The sequence below is a fragment of the Crinia signifera genome, chromosome 5, assembly GCF_055691185.1.
Source record: "Crinia signifera chromosome 5, ASM5569118v1, whole genome shotgun sequence".
NCBI classification, from domain to species: Eukaryota; Metazoa; Chordata; class Amphibia; order Anura; family Myobatrachidae; genus Crinia; species Crinia signifera.
In genome coordinates this window covers 18,624,657-18,640,023 of record NC_139221.1, presented here as the reverse complement: position 1 = coordinate 18,640,023, position 15,367 = coordinate 18,624,657, and the positions used below count along the sequence as shown (strand labels likewise).

At 46.3% G+C, this 15,367-nt stretch overlaps 1 protein-coding gene across 1 annotated transcript in view; it reads left to right on the top strand.

The window, feature by feature from the left end:
• The window catches only part of EIF3H (eukaryotic translation initiation factor 3 subunit H), a 128,475-nt gene that overhangs the window by 34,822 nt on the left and 78,286 nt on the right, over positions 1-15,367 (top strand). The window contains exon 2 of the mRNA XM_083186720.1: positions 1,659-1,815. Coding sequence (XP_083042846.1) covers positions 1,659-1,815 — 157 coding nt within the window. The remainder of the gene's footprint in view (positions 1-1,658; positions 1,816-15,367) is intronic.

Below are 15,367 nucleotides of genomic sequence, written 5' to 3'. Positions count from 1 at the left end.
TGTATTTACCCTGCACAGAAACAAAATAACTCACCCAAATCTAACTCTCTCTACACATGTTACATCTGCCCCACCTGCAGTGCACGTGGTTTTGCCCATTTTAAGAACAAATTTGGGTACTCTTTACCTAGAACGGCGCCCGCGATTACAATCGCGGGCGTCGGGGGTAAAAAATCGCGGCCATCGCGGGTACATTAAAAACTGGTGCGACGCGATGCCCGCGATTTTCCCATAGGGATCAATGTTAAAAGTCAGATTGGACGCGATTTTAGCGTTAAATGCCTCAATGCCCGCGATTTTTACATAGGAAACAATGTTAAATGGGCCACAGAGCCCTAATAGTCCCCCTGAAGTCTTAAATGGCCCCCACAATTTTTAACGCCACCCCACGATCAACGTCAACCCGAAGCGTGGCGAGCGGCGGCGGTACGCGTCCTCCGACCTTTTCATACCCCCACATCCACGTCGGCGTGGAGTTGAGAATAGAATAGTGTGGCGAGCGCAGCGAGCCACCGAGCTCGAAGCGTGGCGAGCGGACGCGGATACCTTCACAGTTATACGCGTCCCCTCGCGGGCTTCACAGGTGTCCGTGGCGACGCGGACACCTGTGAAGGACGCGAGGGGACGCGTTTACCTCGCGGGGCTCGCTGCGCTTGCCACGCTTCGGGCTCGGTGGCTCGCTGCGCTCGCCACACTATTCTATTCTCAACTCCACGCCGACGTGGATAGTGGGGGTATGAAAAGGTCGGAGGACGCGTACCGCCGCCCCTCGCGGGCTCGCTGCGCTCGCCACGCTTCGGGTTGACGTTGATCGTGGGGTGCCGTTAAAAATTGTGGGGGCCATTTCACACTTCAGGGGGACTATTAGGGCTCTGTGGCCCATTTAACATTGTTTCCTATGGAAAAATCGCGGGCATAGAGGCATTGAACACTAAAATCGCGTCCAATCTGATTTTTAACATTGGTCCCTATGGGAAATCGCGGCCATCGCGGGCATCGCATCGCACCCGTTTTTTAGTGCATTCGATGGTCGCGATGGGCGCCGTTCTAGGTAAAGAGTACCCAAATTTGTACTGCAATCAGATCTGAATAAGGGTCAATGTGTTTGTTACTGGTACAGTGTTATTTATGATAGCTGTGACTGGGGTTAGACGTATGGAAGGGATATTGTTTCCATTTGCTTCATTATGCTATGTGGATTTTCTGGTTTTCACCCTAATATATAAGCTCTCACGGGCAGGGCCTTCCTCCCTCTTGTACTTCCCTAGCACCATTGATGTCACTAGTGCTCCGCCTCCTTGCCTCCTTGTCTCCTCCCCTTCAGCACCTCTGACTATCTGCTGTCATTTTATTGGTTACCGGTCCACTGATAATCAAACTGATTCCCACCTGTGACTCCTGCCAGCCTATCAGAGTTGTCCAACCCATGCCTCCAGTCCTCTGCCCTTGCCCAGACTGATATTAATGTTACTTATGCTGTTCTGTATTGTGCTTACTGTTATGTTTGGATGTTTTTATCTGTTTTACGATTTCAAGTATTTAATTTTTATCCTGTCCCCCACTGATCTGTAATGGGAGGAAATAGCAAAATGCAGTTAGCACTTTCCAAACATGACAATTATAGAATCTTAGTAATCCTGGTGTGTCTCTCCCCGCAGGTGGTGTTAAAGATCATTAAGCATTACCAGGAGGAGGGCCACGGCAGTGAGGTGGTCCAGGGTGTCCTACTGGGCCTGGTGGTGGACGATCGCCTGGAAATCACAAACTGCTTCCCGTTCCCGCAGCACACGGAAGAGGATGCAGAATTTGATGAAGGTAATACGACGCTGGTCCGGTTGTCCTTGTTTTATAAATCACCGGTTCCCTGCCTTTATTATATCTGTTCAAATCCCATTTGTGTATCTTCCGTTAGATAATCGTGCATACACACGATGATATCGTCCAGTGACGTCACCCGGCTCCAGCGTCAACATGCCGTCGTTGACTATATCATCAATGTTGACATGGGTGTACAGAAAACCGTAGGGTTTAGTTTGATTTCCTGACCATCAAAATACCAACCTCCATTGGTCCAGTCAAAATACCGACACGTTCAAAATGCCGACATGCATTATACTGACAAGGTCAAAATGTGACAGTTAAAATGTTGGCATCAAAAATTATGTTTTTTTTTGTTGGGATATCTGTGTCAACATTGACACCGTATAAGGGTACCTCTTCCCCTCACATCACTCGCTACGTTCTCCACACTTCGGGCACAATTATAGTCTTGCTTTTATGCGCACTTAGATCGCGAAGTAAGAACAATTCGCGTAATCCTGAAAAACTCACGGAAACTCTGCCATGTTGACATTTTAGCGGTCTGGATTTTACCCATGTTCGCGTAATGCCTGTCGGCATTTTGAACGTGTCGTATTTTGACTGTCGGCCAATAGTGGTCGGTATTTTGACGGTCAGTAATATCACTGCAAACCATTAGACACTGGATTATATGAACGATGTATCGGTAAAAATATATCGTTTATTGTCTATGGGACTTGATGTACGTCGCAATGGCATACAAAGCTGCATTGTATGTACCTTAGATGACTTGTCACAAAGGAATTGCTGTCACTCCATGTACAAAGTCCCAGGTTCAGCAATATAACAGGACGCAGTGGGAGGAATCGCCATGGCTGCTCGTCGCACGTAGATGTACAACTACCGCAAGGCCCAGCGGTCAGTGTAATGCAGTTTTGGCAGCTTTTAACGGTGCCTGAAAGACGCAACTACTTAAAGGCCAGGGGTATGTCTGTAGACACATGGAATTCAGCAGCTACTTCCCAGACATGCGTCCCGGTACTTGTGTATTATCACGGCGCCCAATTAGCATACGTACGCTAGTGTAGGGAAACCGCATCGCATGGGCCGTTTTTAGTGGCATGCAATTTTTTTTTTACTAATTTATTCACTGCTCTTATGGCCCCAGGGGATCTCATTGCATTGCACCTCCCACAAAATTGCATGCAATTTTAGTCTGTGTGATGCCATGCTATTAGCTATACACTAGTATGACATGCAATTAGGTTTGAATGACCCCCCCACTATCCACGCCACTCCGAAGCGTGGCGAGCGCAGCGAGGGGCGGCGGAACACGTCCTCCCGACCTTTTCATACTGCCACTATACACGTCGGCGTGGAGTTGATTTCATATAGTGTGGCGAGCGCAGCGATCCCGAAGCGTGGCGAGCAGACGCGGATTACTTTACATGTATTCCTCGTCCCCTCGCGGGGCATGCTGTGCTCGCCATGCTTCGGGCTCGGTGCACTCGCCACACTATATAAATTCAACTCCATGCCGTTGTGGATAGTGGCGGTATGAAAAGGTCGGAGGACGCGTACCGCCACCCCTCGTGGGGCTCGCTGTGCACGCCACGCTTCGGGGGTGGTGTGAATAGTGGGGGGGTGGGGGGGGTCATTCAAACCTAATTGCATGTCATAGAACTGGATAGCTAATGGCATGGCATGGCACCCTATAAAATCGCATGCGATTTTTGCAGGAGGTGCGATGCGATCCCCTGAGGCCATAAGAGCAGTGAATAAATTAGTAAAAATGATTGCATCGCATGCCACTAAAACGGCCCATGCGATGCGATTTTCCTATGCAGAATAGCCCACTAAGCTATTTGTGATAATACACAAGTACCTGCTCCCCTTCTCTAGCATCGGAAAGAGCATCCGTATTCGGGAGTAAACACTTTCCTCCGACAATTTCCTGCACACTGGGATATGATTTATTTCCGAGCTTTAACAGTCGGTGCCGTACAGCAGAGCGGACTTTATAGCGCTGATGCAGCGGCTCCAAGAGGCAGCGGGAAATAGCCTGGAATTACATTCAGTAGATGCCTGGGTCTGTCATTCTAATATAGAGACTTCAACACAACACTGTATTTTCTATAAATGTATTTTCGTGGGAATGAACTGTACTGTTCTAGTAAAGCCACTGGCGGGAGTGTAATTTACCTGACAGCTCCGGGAGCGTACACGGTACTTTCTGATCATTCGGGATGTCACATGAATTCACTCTGATTAGGGGAACATCCGTGCACATTGGGGGGACTCTGCTAAATTGCAATAGAGATAACCACCAAGGAAAAAAATTAACGATTTTGGGGTATATTAAGGCTAGCAAAAATGACCCAAGTAATGTATATGTAAGTAAGCCGGGCATTAAAAGGATTGTTACCTTTGGGGACACAAAATTGCTGTACAAAGGAGAAACCTACATTTTGCTTTACTTAGTGCAGGCATGTCCAAACTATGGCCCTCCAGCTGTTGTGAAAAATACAAGTCCCATCATGCCTTGCCACAGTTTTGCTATTAGGGAATGCTAAAACTATGGCAAGGCATGCTGGGATGTGTAGTTTCACAACAGCTGGAAGGCCACAGTTTGGACATGCCTGACTTACGGTCCATACACACTGGGCGATTGTGGACAGCGATCATCGCTGGGGGGAAAGCCGCTCAGTGCATACACACTGAGCAGCATTCCCCCTGCCCAGCGCCGCCGGCGGGTGGGTTTGCATAGCGCAGCTGTCCTCAAAGCCGCTCAGCTGCTGGTAATGCCAACAGATGATTGTCTTTCCTGGCGATGATGCGGCAGCACTCGCTGCTCATCGCCGGGCCATACATACTTGGGCGTCTTTCAGCTGAATGTCGCCCAGTGTGTATGGGCCATTAGTGTGTGTAGATCTCCCTTTGAAGATTTATTATACATTACAGATGTGTCCTTTTTTATATGTTGGCTAGGCTATGGCGCACCATGGCATGTATGCAGTTAAAAAGTGATCCACCGGTGAGTGTGTGTGGTTTGCACACATGATCGTATGGGCGTGGTGCTCTGTGGCAGGCCCGTGCATGGAAATTCACATGCTGTGCGACTCTCCAAGACCAGATTTTAAAGAACACTGCTGGGTATAGCATTGGTGTATATCTTTTAAGCTTCATAGCAGCGATCAGCGAAATATGACTTTGGCGCGGCAGTCACCGGTATGTTACTTTGGAGTTGCAATATGGCCGCATGCGTCAAGTTACAAAAGCGTTAGTTTCTGATACTTCTATGCGCCACAGTGTCTTCATTAGATGGTGTTCGCCATTGGAGAATGTAGCCACGTAGTAATTTGGAAAGAGAACAGAAGGATCTCTTCGTGATATTGTCCGATGGCGTATGTGCTGCTCAGTATCTGCTTATTTACTTAAACCTGGGAATGATGACCTCGCCAGGAAGACTGGTATCACAGAGCTGTCCCAGCAAGTTGACGATGGTGCGTTTTGGCGGCTGTTCCCGCCGGTATTTAGGTGAAGGTGTTCATTAACCATCATTAATGGTTCTCGCCCAGCAGAGCGGCTGTGCTCCCATGCTATATAAATCTGTAGTGTGTGCGCACAGTTAGTGCTCGTGGTGTAATACTTGGGCGATAAAGTAGACAGAGAAAAAAATTTGGGAAGAGAAAACTAAACCGCTCGGGGCTTGAGAAGAGTAAATCAATTTGCCTGGAGTATAGTGCCGCACCTGCTGCGCGGGGCGATGTGACAGGATGATGAACGGCCTTTTCTCTTACAGCAAACCGTCGCTTCTGATGAATGGATTACAATCTTTAGGTGCTTTACAGTTTTGCTGCGCTGATTTTATCTAGAGGGCGTCGGGTTACCTGCGACCTAAACTATCCCGAAATCTGTAAGTTATGTGCAGGACGCTGCCCCCTCATGTGCACCATTACATTTCAGATTTAAACCCACCGGGAAGCAGCAGCGGTTACGGGAAAACATTTAAGGATTGTCTTATTTTTCGTGAGATGAAATTTTGAGTTGTAAAGCATTTTCCGGGCCCGGTACCTGCGCCTACAATGGCATCAGCGTTCCAAAGCGAATTTACCAAACTCTGGTTTTCACATTTCTAGAATGATAACAATTAGAGAGAAACCACCTCCTAAGCAATGTCTGCTGCCCTAAACCACCGGGACCCCAATACCCTTTGGGGGAACTTGGTCATTGGCATTGGGACAAGTGGACCTTGGTTCTAGAGTTGACTTATGCAAGCGGATAAAACGAAGACCACACTGATTGGACAGATCCTGGGTTGCTTCTACTGCAGTAACAGGGGATACGGTCGTATAATCACTTAATACACACTTAGGTCGACACCGTTGCGTCGACAGGGTGTCTAGGCTAACATGAGAAGGTCGACATGGTTTTAGGTCGACAAATGCCTTAGGTCGTCATGGGTTATGTCGTCCTGTCGCGAGGTCGACATGGGTTTTTCTACTGATTTTTGAGCCGACATGTGCCGACGGGGTATTTCATGCCCTACCATCCACTATTGCGTGGTGGGAGAATAAAATAGTGTGCCGAGCGCAGCGAGGAACTGTGCCCGAAGCATTGCAAGCGAAGCGGGTCATGCGAGGGGCTGCGGTTGACTTTTGACTGTGTCCATGTCGACTGGGTCGACATTCGGGTCAAAAACAGTGGAAAAACCCTATGTCGACCTCGTGACCTGTCGACATAACGCATTTGTCGACCTAAACCGAAGTCGACCTAGAACCCTGTCAACCTTGCTGCCTGTCGATCCAACTGTGTCGACCTAATGACTGTCGACCTAAGTGTGGTCGATAATACGAGCCACACCCCAGTAACCGTATCCTTTTATTTTTTGTTTTCTTTTGTGCTTTTCCTTATGTTAATACAGTAGTACGATGTGTACTTTATTTACAATGTCCATAAACATACACAGTACATGGTTATGTTTTACATTTCATGTAGAGACGGCTGTTACTGTGGGTTTTTAATTCTGGGTCACGTTGGCTGTCCCTCACTTTGTTGGGTCTCCTTTCTTGATGGCCCTAAATGACTTGATATACTTTGGGTCTGACGGAGTTACATCTATTAAATTCCGTTTCTATGGGTCTAATAATGGTGGCAATAGCTGGTGTAGCGTCTGTCTTTGGGGATTTTATAGTGATGTCACCATAGTGACATCATACAATTTCTGTTTAAACCACAGGGAACTGCAATTAGTGCTAGATGGATAGAGAACCAATTAGATAGCTAACCAATTAGAATGGCCATAAGTGAGGTGACCTAGAGGGACCCTGCCCCCAGACAGAACACCCCCAAGGCAACGCAGAACAGCCTATCGGAAACATCATATGTGAGACCCAAGAATAAAATCCCGGGGTTACACCATTCGCACTTTACCCGTGTTGTCTATTTGGGACAAAAATACCAGGAAAAATCCTAGTCATGGACCATGTTCTCAGGTTGGTATGTTCCAGACTCCCAAGAGTCCTGGGTAGTTTGGCCGAGCTACCAGCAAACCCCTGGGATTCTCGCTGTGTGTGAAATGGGTCTATGTTCTATCTCGCCAACAAAAATATTGCGTTGGTCCATGGTGGCTGTGCCGCTACCATTTTTTAAAGATCTAGTAACTCCATCACCAAGGGGCCACGCCCGATAGCCACGGGTGGTGTTGGTTTCTTTTGTCTCAGGTCCCCAAGCCTGTATTTGGGTCTCTTTCTGGTTCCCAAGCAACAGAAAGATGTTCATCAGAGCTCCACCACGGTTGCTGGTTACTGTATCGGCCTCTACCACCTATGATGGGAGGCTATTCCACTGATCCACTTTTGTGACGGCACCACCAGATCAGGTCACTTTATATCCTGCTGTCCACCCTCGGCTTTAATATCCTCAAAGACCTGGGTAAAATAAGGGGTCAGCCTGGAAGCGGAGAATCTTTGCACTCATGAGGTTGATAACAGACCGGCAACAGCTTCAAAATGCTTCATAATTAATAATGTCCTGTTCATAAACGATGGAGTGACCACACTTCCACACTATCCCCTTTACCACCGCACCTCCCTGGTACCGCTGGCACAGCTATCCAGCCTCCAGGAGTCAGTCCACACTGCCTGTGTTTCTTCTGCAGTCCTGCTCCTTCTAGCTGAATAGACTGCAGTTCCCTTTACTGTCCACACGGCGGCCAGTAAAGGGAATTGCAGGTGGTTAGGGCACACCTCCATATGCTGCACTGCCACAGCCATGCTTACAGTCACTTAGGGACCCATACAAGGTTCAAGCCTGGTACCGCTGTCCCCTTTTGTTGCTTTAAGCAGCATTCGATGCAGATTTGATCCTGATGCGCGCTCCCATGTAGTGTAAATCGAATAGAAAAATAGTCTTGGCAGGCAAGGGGGTCTCGCATCTAGGATTGTAAAGCCAAATTATTCTGACCCCGAGTTAAAATCTAATGCGTTTTGCTTGCCATTTCATCCCAACCGAATTGCAGGCACAGTGTGTGCGCCAACTATTAAAACTCAATGGGAGTCTGATCTGGGAGTTCTACAGGAACATAAGTGGTGGTTAGCATTAGTGAGCCCCTAGATTTCTACTGCCTCTATTCCAGGGGTTCTCAAACTCGGTTCGCAGGACCCAACACAGTTCACATTTTCCAGGTCACCCGGCAGGTGCACAGGTGCATTCATTACTTACTGACACATTTTAAAATCACAGGTGGAGATAATTATTTCACTTGTGATTCGGTAAGGAGACCTGCAAAACACGCACTGTGGGGCCCTGTGGACCGAGTTTGAGAACCTGTGTTCTATTCAATTATCGGCTGTACTAGCAATATATCCTGTGGTGTATACCCCCAGCCCAAGACACTTTCTAGAGGATTGGTAAAAATCTAATATTAACTATTGCGCTGTGATTGCCACGGTAGTTCATGGCTGCTTGTCTGCTGCTGGACATAGTCACAATACGTTCTTGTTTATCTATATATATATATCTGCAACAAGGAATATCCTTACAGCGCTGATCGTTTGTAGATCAAAAAAATACCATCCGAGAGATATTTATTTCAGGCTTGTGCTGCTCTCCTTATACAGGGCTCTTCCAACTAGCCCAAACTGTAAAGCATAAAGAAATGGAAAGAAAGGAGGCGCACCATAGTGTAGTATTTCGATTTTTCAAACAACAATCCTTTACTGATAGATTAAAAACACTCACAAGAGTAAACGTGTTATATTGCTATAACACAATTTTCGCATAAAACAAAGTGTATCACAGTATATCACCGCATTGGCAGCAAACACGTTTTTCCAGCCTGGCTCCCGGACCTCGCCGCGTCACAGCGTCACCGCGTCACAGCCAGCGTCCTCTCAGCTCCGCCCAAACGCGTTTTCGACGAAGTCCTGATAGGACGAAAGGTTACCCCTGAGGAAGTCGTTCTTAACGACGAAACGCGTTGGATGTCCTTATACTGTTGACCGTTGTTGAACTCATGACTCCACACAGATGAACAAAATGTTTTATTGTCATTTTATATTTATAACATAATAAATCTGTTGTATTGTGATTTATATTGTCACAAATTCTTATGGTGGTGGACATATTCTAATAGGGCGCACTTTGTTACCTGTTTTGCTATTTTCCCTTTTTTCCCCCACTAACAGGGGGGGACATACATAGCTGCTGCCCAACTTTTAATTATACTACAGCGCAGTGAAAGGGTATCCCCTCTATTGTCATATATATATATATATATATATATATATATTGCATTAGAGAGCCAGCAACATCAAAGTGACAAAATGCATTTATTTAAAGGCATATGAAGTGCAAAAAAAATCGGACAAAAAAGCCAGTTAAAAAGCAGAGGAGACATCTACTTATGACATCATGAGAGGGTTTCACAGGTGTTCAAGCATGGTCTCACTCCACCAGTCAGTCATAGCACCCGACAGGCTGTTTCGGTGCTAACAACAGCACCTTAATCATGATACCTACGCCCGACACACGCGGACTGCAGCGTCCTACATTTGACGGAAGTTAAACTGCTTGTATTAGATTTTGTGTTGTTGCTTTCCAAGTGAAGGCTGCTTTGGGGGAACTCTGTCATTTGGTGCTTTAAATGTTTGGACGCTGTGCTTTACCGTCCACTAGAGGGCACTGTGGTCAAACGTTTGCACATACGACTATCTTAAAGTTGTATGAGACGGTGGGGGGGGGGGGGGGGGGGGGGGGGGGGGTTTCTGAACCCTTTTGTAACGTCAGCTTACTGCTTTCTCTATTAGCTCTCCCAATAATCATCCGGCAAAGCATTGAAATAACGTTACTTGTGTTTTTTGTGTTTTAACCCTACTTAGCCTTTGCTTATATTTAGTACGTGGTTCCAAGTAAGCATTTTCCTTCTTAATGAGGAGGGGGGGAAATCTCAGGGGTCAGAATAATCTGGCTTTACAATTCTAGATGCGAGACCCCCTGCTGTAACCGGGCTGACGGTTCGCCTAGTCAAGCGATCCGCACCGTTCCATAAATATTTCCGTTACCTTTCCCGATCCCACCATTAGTTTTCTACGACTCAGTGAGTGTTCCGCAGAATTAACGAACCCCTTGGTGCTTTAAAATGCTGATTAAATTCCGTATTCACTCTCCGTATATAGGAATATTGTCTTATACTGTACTGTCAGTACCTACAGTCGTCTTATAGACCAGCCGTGCCTGGTATGATGGTTTATAATGTATCAGTGATTATTTTGTACATTGATCATCTGTTTTGCTGCAATCTATATATTTGTACGGTATCAGCGCAGCCTTCCGGTAATGGCCTGTCAGTAGCCGTCGGATTTCGCAGGCCATTGGTCATTACTCTGCTAATGAGTGCGCGATTTACCATGCACGTTAGCAAAAGCCGGGGCGAGCGGCAGACAAGGCGGCCCCAGCTGCACGTATTTACACTGTGTAGGCTGGCTGTCATCTTTGAAGCACAGAGGATTATCTGATGTGCTGACAGTATGGTCTCAGCAGGGGCTTTTCCTGTCCGCTCGTTCATCATAAGCCGGTTTGTGTCGCTGAATACATCTCCGTCTGCAGCATCCCGTGCAGAGCTTTTCACCTGCGTCTGTGTCATCGCACGCGCAAATACATGCGGAGGTCTTTCATGTCGCTGCTTGTGAGAAGAATAATGTAAGGAAAAAAAAAAATATATAAAAAAATATATAAATAAATATATATATAATATATATATATATATATATATATATATATATATATATATATATATATATATATATATTTTTTTTTTTTTTTTAGTTTCCGGTGGTGGTGTGCAAGGCAATCTTTTTCTATGCAGGTTTTTGCATGAGTCAAAACAAATTGCCGACTCCCTCGCAGCCCGTTTTGCCGCACTTTGCTCAGTTGCCGACCCCAGAATGTCGGCTATGGGAAGTCTACCATCAGAACTGGCTGTGCAGGCTCTATGGTGTATATTTATCTATGGTATAAGAGACCTGGGTTGTGGGTCATAAGGTAGACACATCAAAAATGTCGACATGCATAGGTCGACATACATTTTCCAATTTTTTGGGGTGAACTATGAAGTTTGTCGAAGGAAAAAAAAATCATACATCTCACGTCGACTCTTTTCCATTTTGGCCTTTTTGATGCGTCGACTTTTTGACTTGACCAAGACACTGTCGACCTAATGACCGCATACAGAATATTAGTGACAGTGGTCAGCCATTCTATGTATGTGCCCTCATACATGTAGCCTTTTATATGCCTCACAGCACCAGATGACTGGCGCGAGTTGGCGCACAGGTCGGTAATGCTAAGCGTCTTTGTTTTACGGAAAATGCTTCTTCAACACAATGTATGTGTGGACGGCACCGAGAGACCTTGCTGATTTTTTGATATGAAACACTTGTTAATCAGTGTGCCACTGAGTCTGTATATTAGGCACAATGGAACTTGGTGTGAAAAAAAAGCCACAGCTGCCGCATTTGTAGCAATTCGTATACAGACTCTGAGACTCAGTCGCACACAGATATAAAAGTACCTCTTGTCAAGTGAATCGGCAGAGTCTTCTGGTGCATTCTAATTGTACTACAGTGCGTTTCCTTTAAGATGCACTTTCGGTAAAAAAAGGCATCCATCGCTAGCAGAGTCTCACGAGACGTAATGTACCAAGCGGGGCTGTTCTGGCATGACTGCAGCAGTGATGTATGAGGACACCTGAATCATCCTCCTGCGGTCGTCTTTTGACGTCCGTTATCTTTCTGTGCATTTCCTTTCTGATTGGACGCCCCCAGTATGAGCGGTGTAAGCTCAGAACCCTCCTGACTTTGGCTGCAGAGCGCCCATCCGTTTTAGTCTCCGGCTCTGCTTTTCCCCACTCTAAATGGCTGCGAGGAGACCGCACCTCACCCAGCGTGTTGCAGACAAGCAAGTCTCCCCTCAGCCGCCAACAGTAGAAGAGGAGCCATTGGCCGTCAACAGCGTGTTAGTTGATTTATGAAGTGAGACTAAGAGACTGTCCGTTCTCTGCTAAAGTTACCGAAAATGATTGCGGATTATGGCAGATGAATGTCATTTGTGTCAGGTCTTTCAAGCCACATGTTTTAATCCCAAACGGAGCAGAAGCCAAGAGTCGTCTTTCTGCTTTATGCAACATGCGGTCTCTGCTGATCGTCAACGTTCATATATGTACTCAGCGGTGTAGCTAGGTGCCATGGTGCCCGGAGCAAGGTCATATTTCGCGCCCCCCCCCCGGGTAATGAATTGGGGGCGTGGCTAACATGTGTTGGCATGTTACATTTGAAATATATGACACTGTGGCAGAATCTGCTGCACTATATAAGACGCTGTAACGGAATCTGCTGCGCTATATAAGACGCTGTAACGGAAACTGCTGCGCTATATAAGACGCTGTAACTGAATCTGCTGCGCTATATAAGACACTGTAACAGAATCTGCTGCGCTATATAAGACACTGTAACAGAATCTGCTGCGCTATATAAGACACTGTAACTGAATCTGCTGCGCTATATAAGACGCTGTAACGGAAACTGCTGCGCTATATAAGACGCTGTAACGGAATCTGCTGCACTATATAAGACACTGTAACGGAATCTGCTGCGCTATATAAGACACTGTAACGGAATCTGCTGCACTATATAAGACGCTGTAACGGAAACTGCTGCGCTATATAAGACGCTGTAACGGAATCTGCTGCACTATATAAGACACTGTAACAGAATCTGCTGCGCTATATAATACACTGTAACGGACTCTGCTGCGCTATATAAGACACTGTAACGGAATCTGCTGCACTATATAAGACGCTGTAACGGAAACTGCTGCGCTATATAAGACGCTGTAATGGAATCTGCTGCTCTATATAAGACACTGTAACGGAATCTGCTGCGCTATATAAGACGCTGTAACGGAATCTGCTGCGCTATATAAGACGCTGTAATGGAATCTGCTGCGCTATATAAGACGCTGTAACGGAATCTGCTGCGCTATATAAGACGCTGTAACGGAATCTGCTGCACTATATAAGACGCTGTAACGGAATCTGCTGCGCTATATAAGACGCTGTAACGGAATCTGCTGCGCTATTTAAGACGCTGTAACGGAATCTGCTGCGCTATATAAGACGCTGTAACGGAATCTGCTGCGCTATATAAGACACTGTAACGGAATCTGCTGCACTATATAAGACACTGTAACGGAATCTGCTGCGCTATATAAGACACTGTAACGGAATCTGCTGCGCTATATAAGACACTAACGGAATCTGCTGCGTTATATAAGACACTGTAACGGAATCTGCTGCGCTATATAAGACGCTGTAACGGAATCTGCTGCGCTATATAAGACGCTGTAACGGAATCTGCTGCGCTATATAAGACACTGTAACGGAATCTGCTGCGCTATATAAGACGCTGTAACGGAATCTGCTGCTCTATATAAGACGCTGTAACGAAATCTGCTGCGCTATATAAGACACTGTAACAGAATCTGCTGCGCTATATAAGACACTGTAACAGAATCTGCTGCGCTATATAAGACACTGTAACGGAACCTGCTGCGCTATATAAGACACTGTAACGGAACCTGCTGCGCTATATAAGACGCTGTAACGGAATCTGCTGCGCTATTTAAGACGCTGTAACGGAATCTGCTGCGCTATATAAGACGCTGTAACGGAATCTGCTGCGCTATATAAGACACTGTAACGGAATCTGCTGCGCTATATAAGACACTGTAACGGAATCTGCTGCGCTATATAAGACACTGTAACGGAATCTGCTGCGCTATATAAGACACTAACGGAATCTGCTGCGTTATATAAGACACTGTAACGGAATCTGCTGCGCTATATAAGACGCTGTAACGGAATCTGCTGCACTATATAAGACGCTGTAACGGAATCTGCTGCGCTATATAAGACGCTGTAACGGAATCTGCTGCGCTATTTAAGACGCTGTAACGGAATCTGCTGCGCTATATAAGACGCTGTAACGGAATCTGCTGCGCTATATAAGACACTGTAACGGAATCTGCTGCGCTGTATAAGACACTAACGGAATCTGCTGCGTTATATAAGACACTAACGGAATCTGCTGCGCTATATAAGACACTGTAACGGAATCTGCTGCGCTACAGTATATAAGACCCTGTAACGGAATCTGCTGTGCTATATAAGACACTGTAACGGAATCTGCTGCGCTATATAAGACGCTGTAACGGAATCTGCTGCTCTATATAAGACGCTGTAACGAAATCTGCTGCGCTATATAAGACACTGTAACAGAATCTGCTGCGCTATATAAGACACTGTAACAGAATCTGCTGCGCTATATAAGACACTGTAACGGAACCTGCTGCGCTATATAAGACACTGTAACGGAACCTGCTGCGCTATATAAGACACTGTAACGGAATCTGCTGCGCTATATAAGACGCTGTAACTGAATCTGCTGCGCTATATAAGACACTGTAACGGAATCTGCTGCGCTATATAACACTAACGGAATCTGCTGCGCTATATAAGACACTGTAACGGTATCTGCTGCGCTATATAAGACACTGTAACGGAATCTGCTGCGCTATATAAGACACTGTAACGGAATCTGCTGCGCTATATAAGACACTGTAACGGAACCTGCTGCGCTATATAAGACACTGTAACGGAACCTGCTGCGCTATATAAGACACTGTAATGGAATCTGCTGCGCTATATAAGACGCTGTAACGGAATCTGCTGCGCTATATAAGACGCTGTAACGGAATCTGCTGCGCTATATAAGACGCTGTAACGGAATCTGCTGTGCTATATAAGACGCTGTAACGGAATCTGCTGCGCTATATAAGACGCTGTAACGGAATCTGCTGCGCTATATAAGACGATGTAACGGAATCTGCTGCGCTATATAAGACGCTGTAACGGAATCTGCTGCGCTATATAAGACGCTGTAACGGAATCTGCTGCGCTATATAAGACACATATGAGAGATTCACCCCCCTCCCTCTCCCCCACAAATCC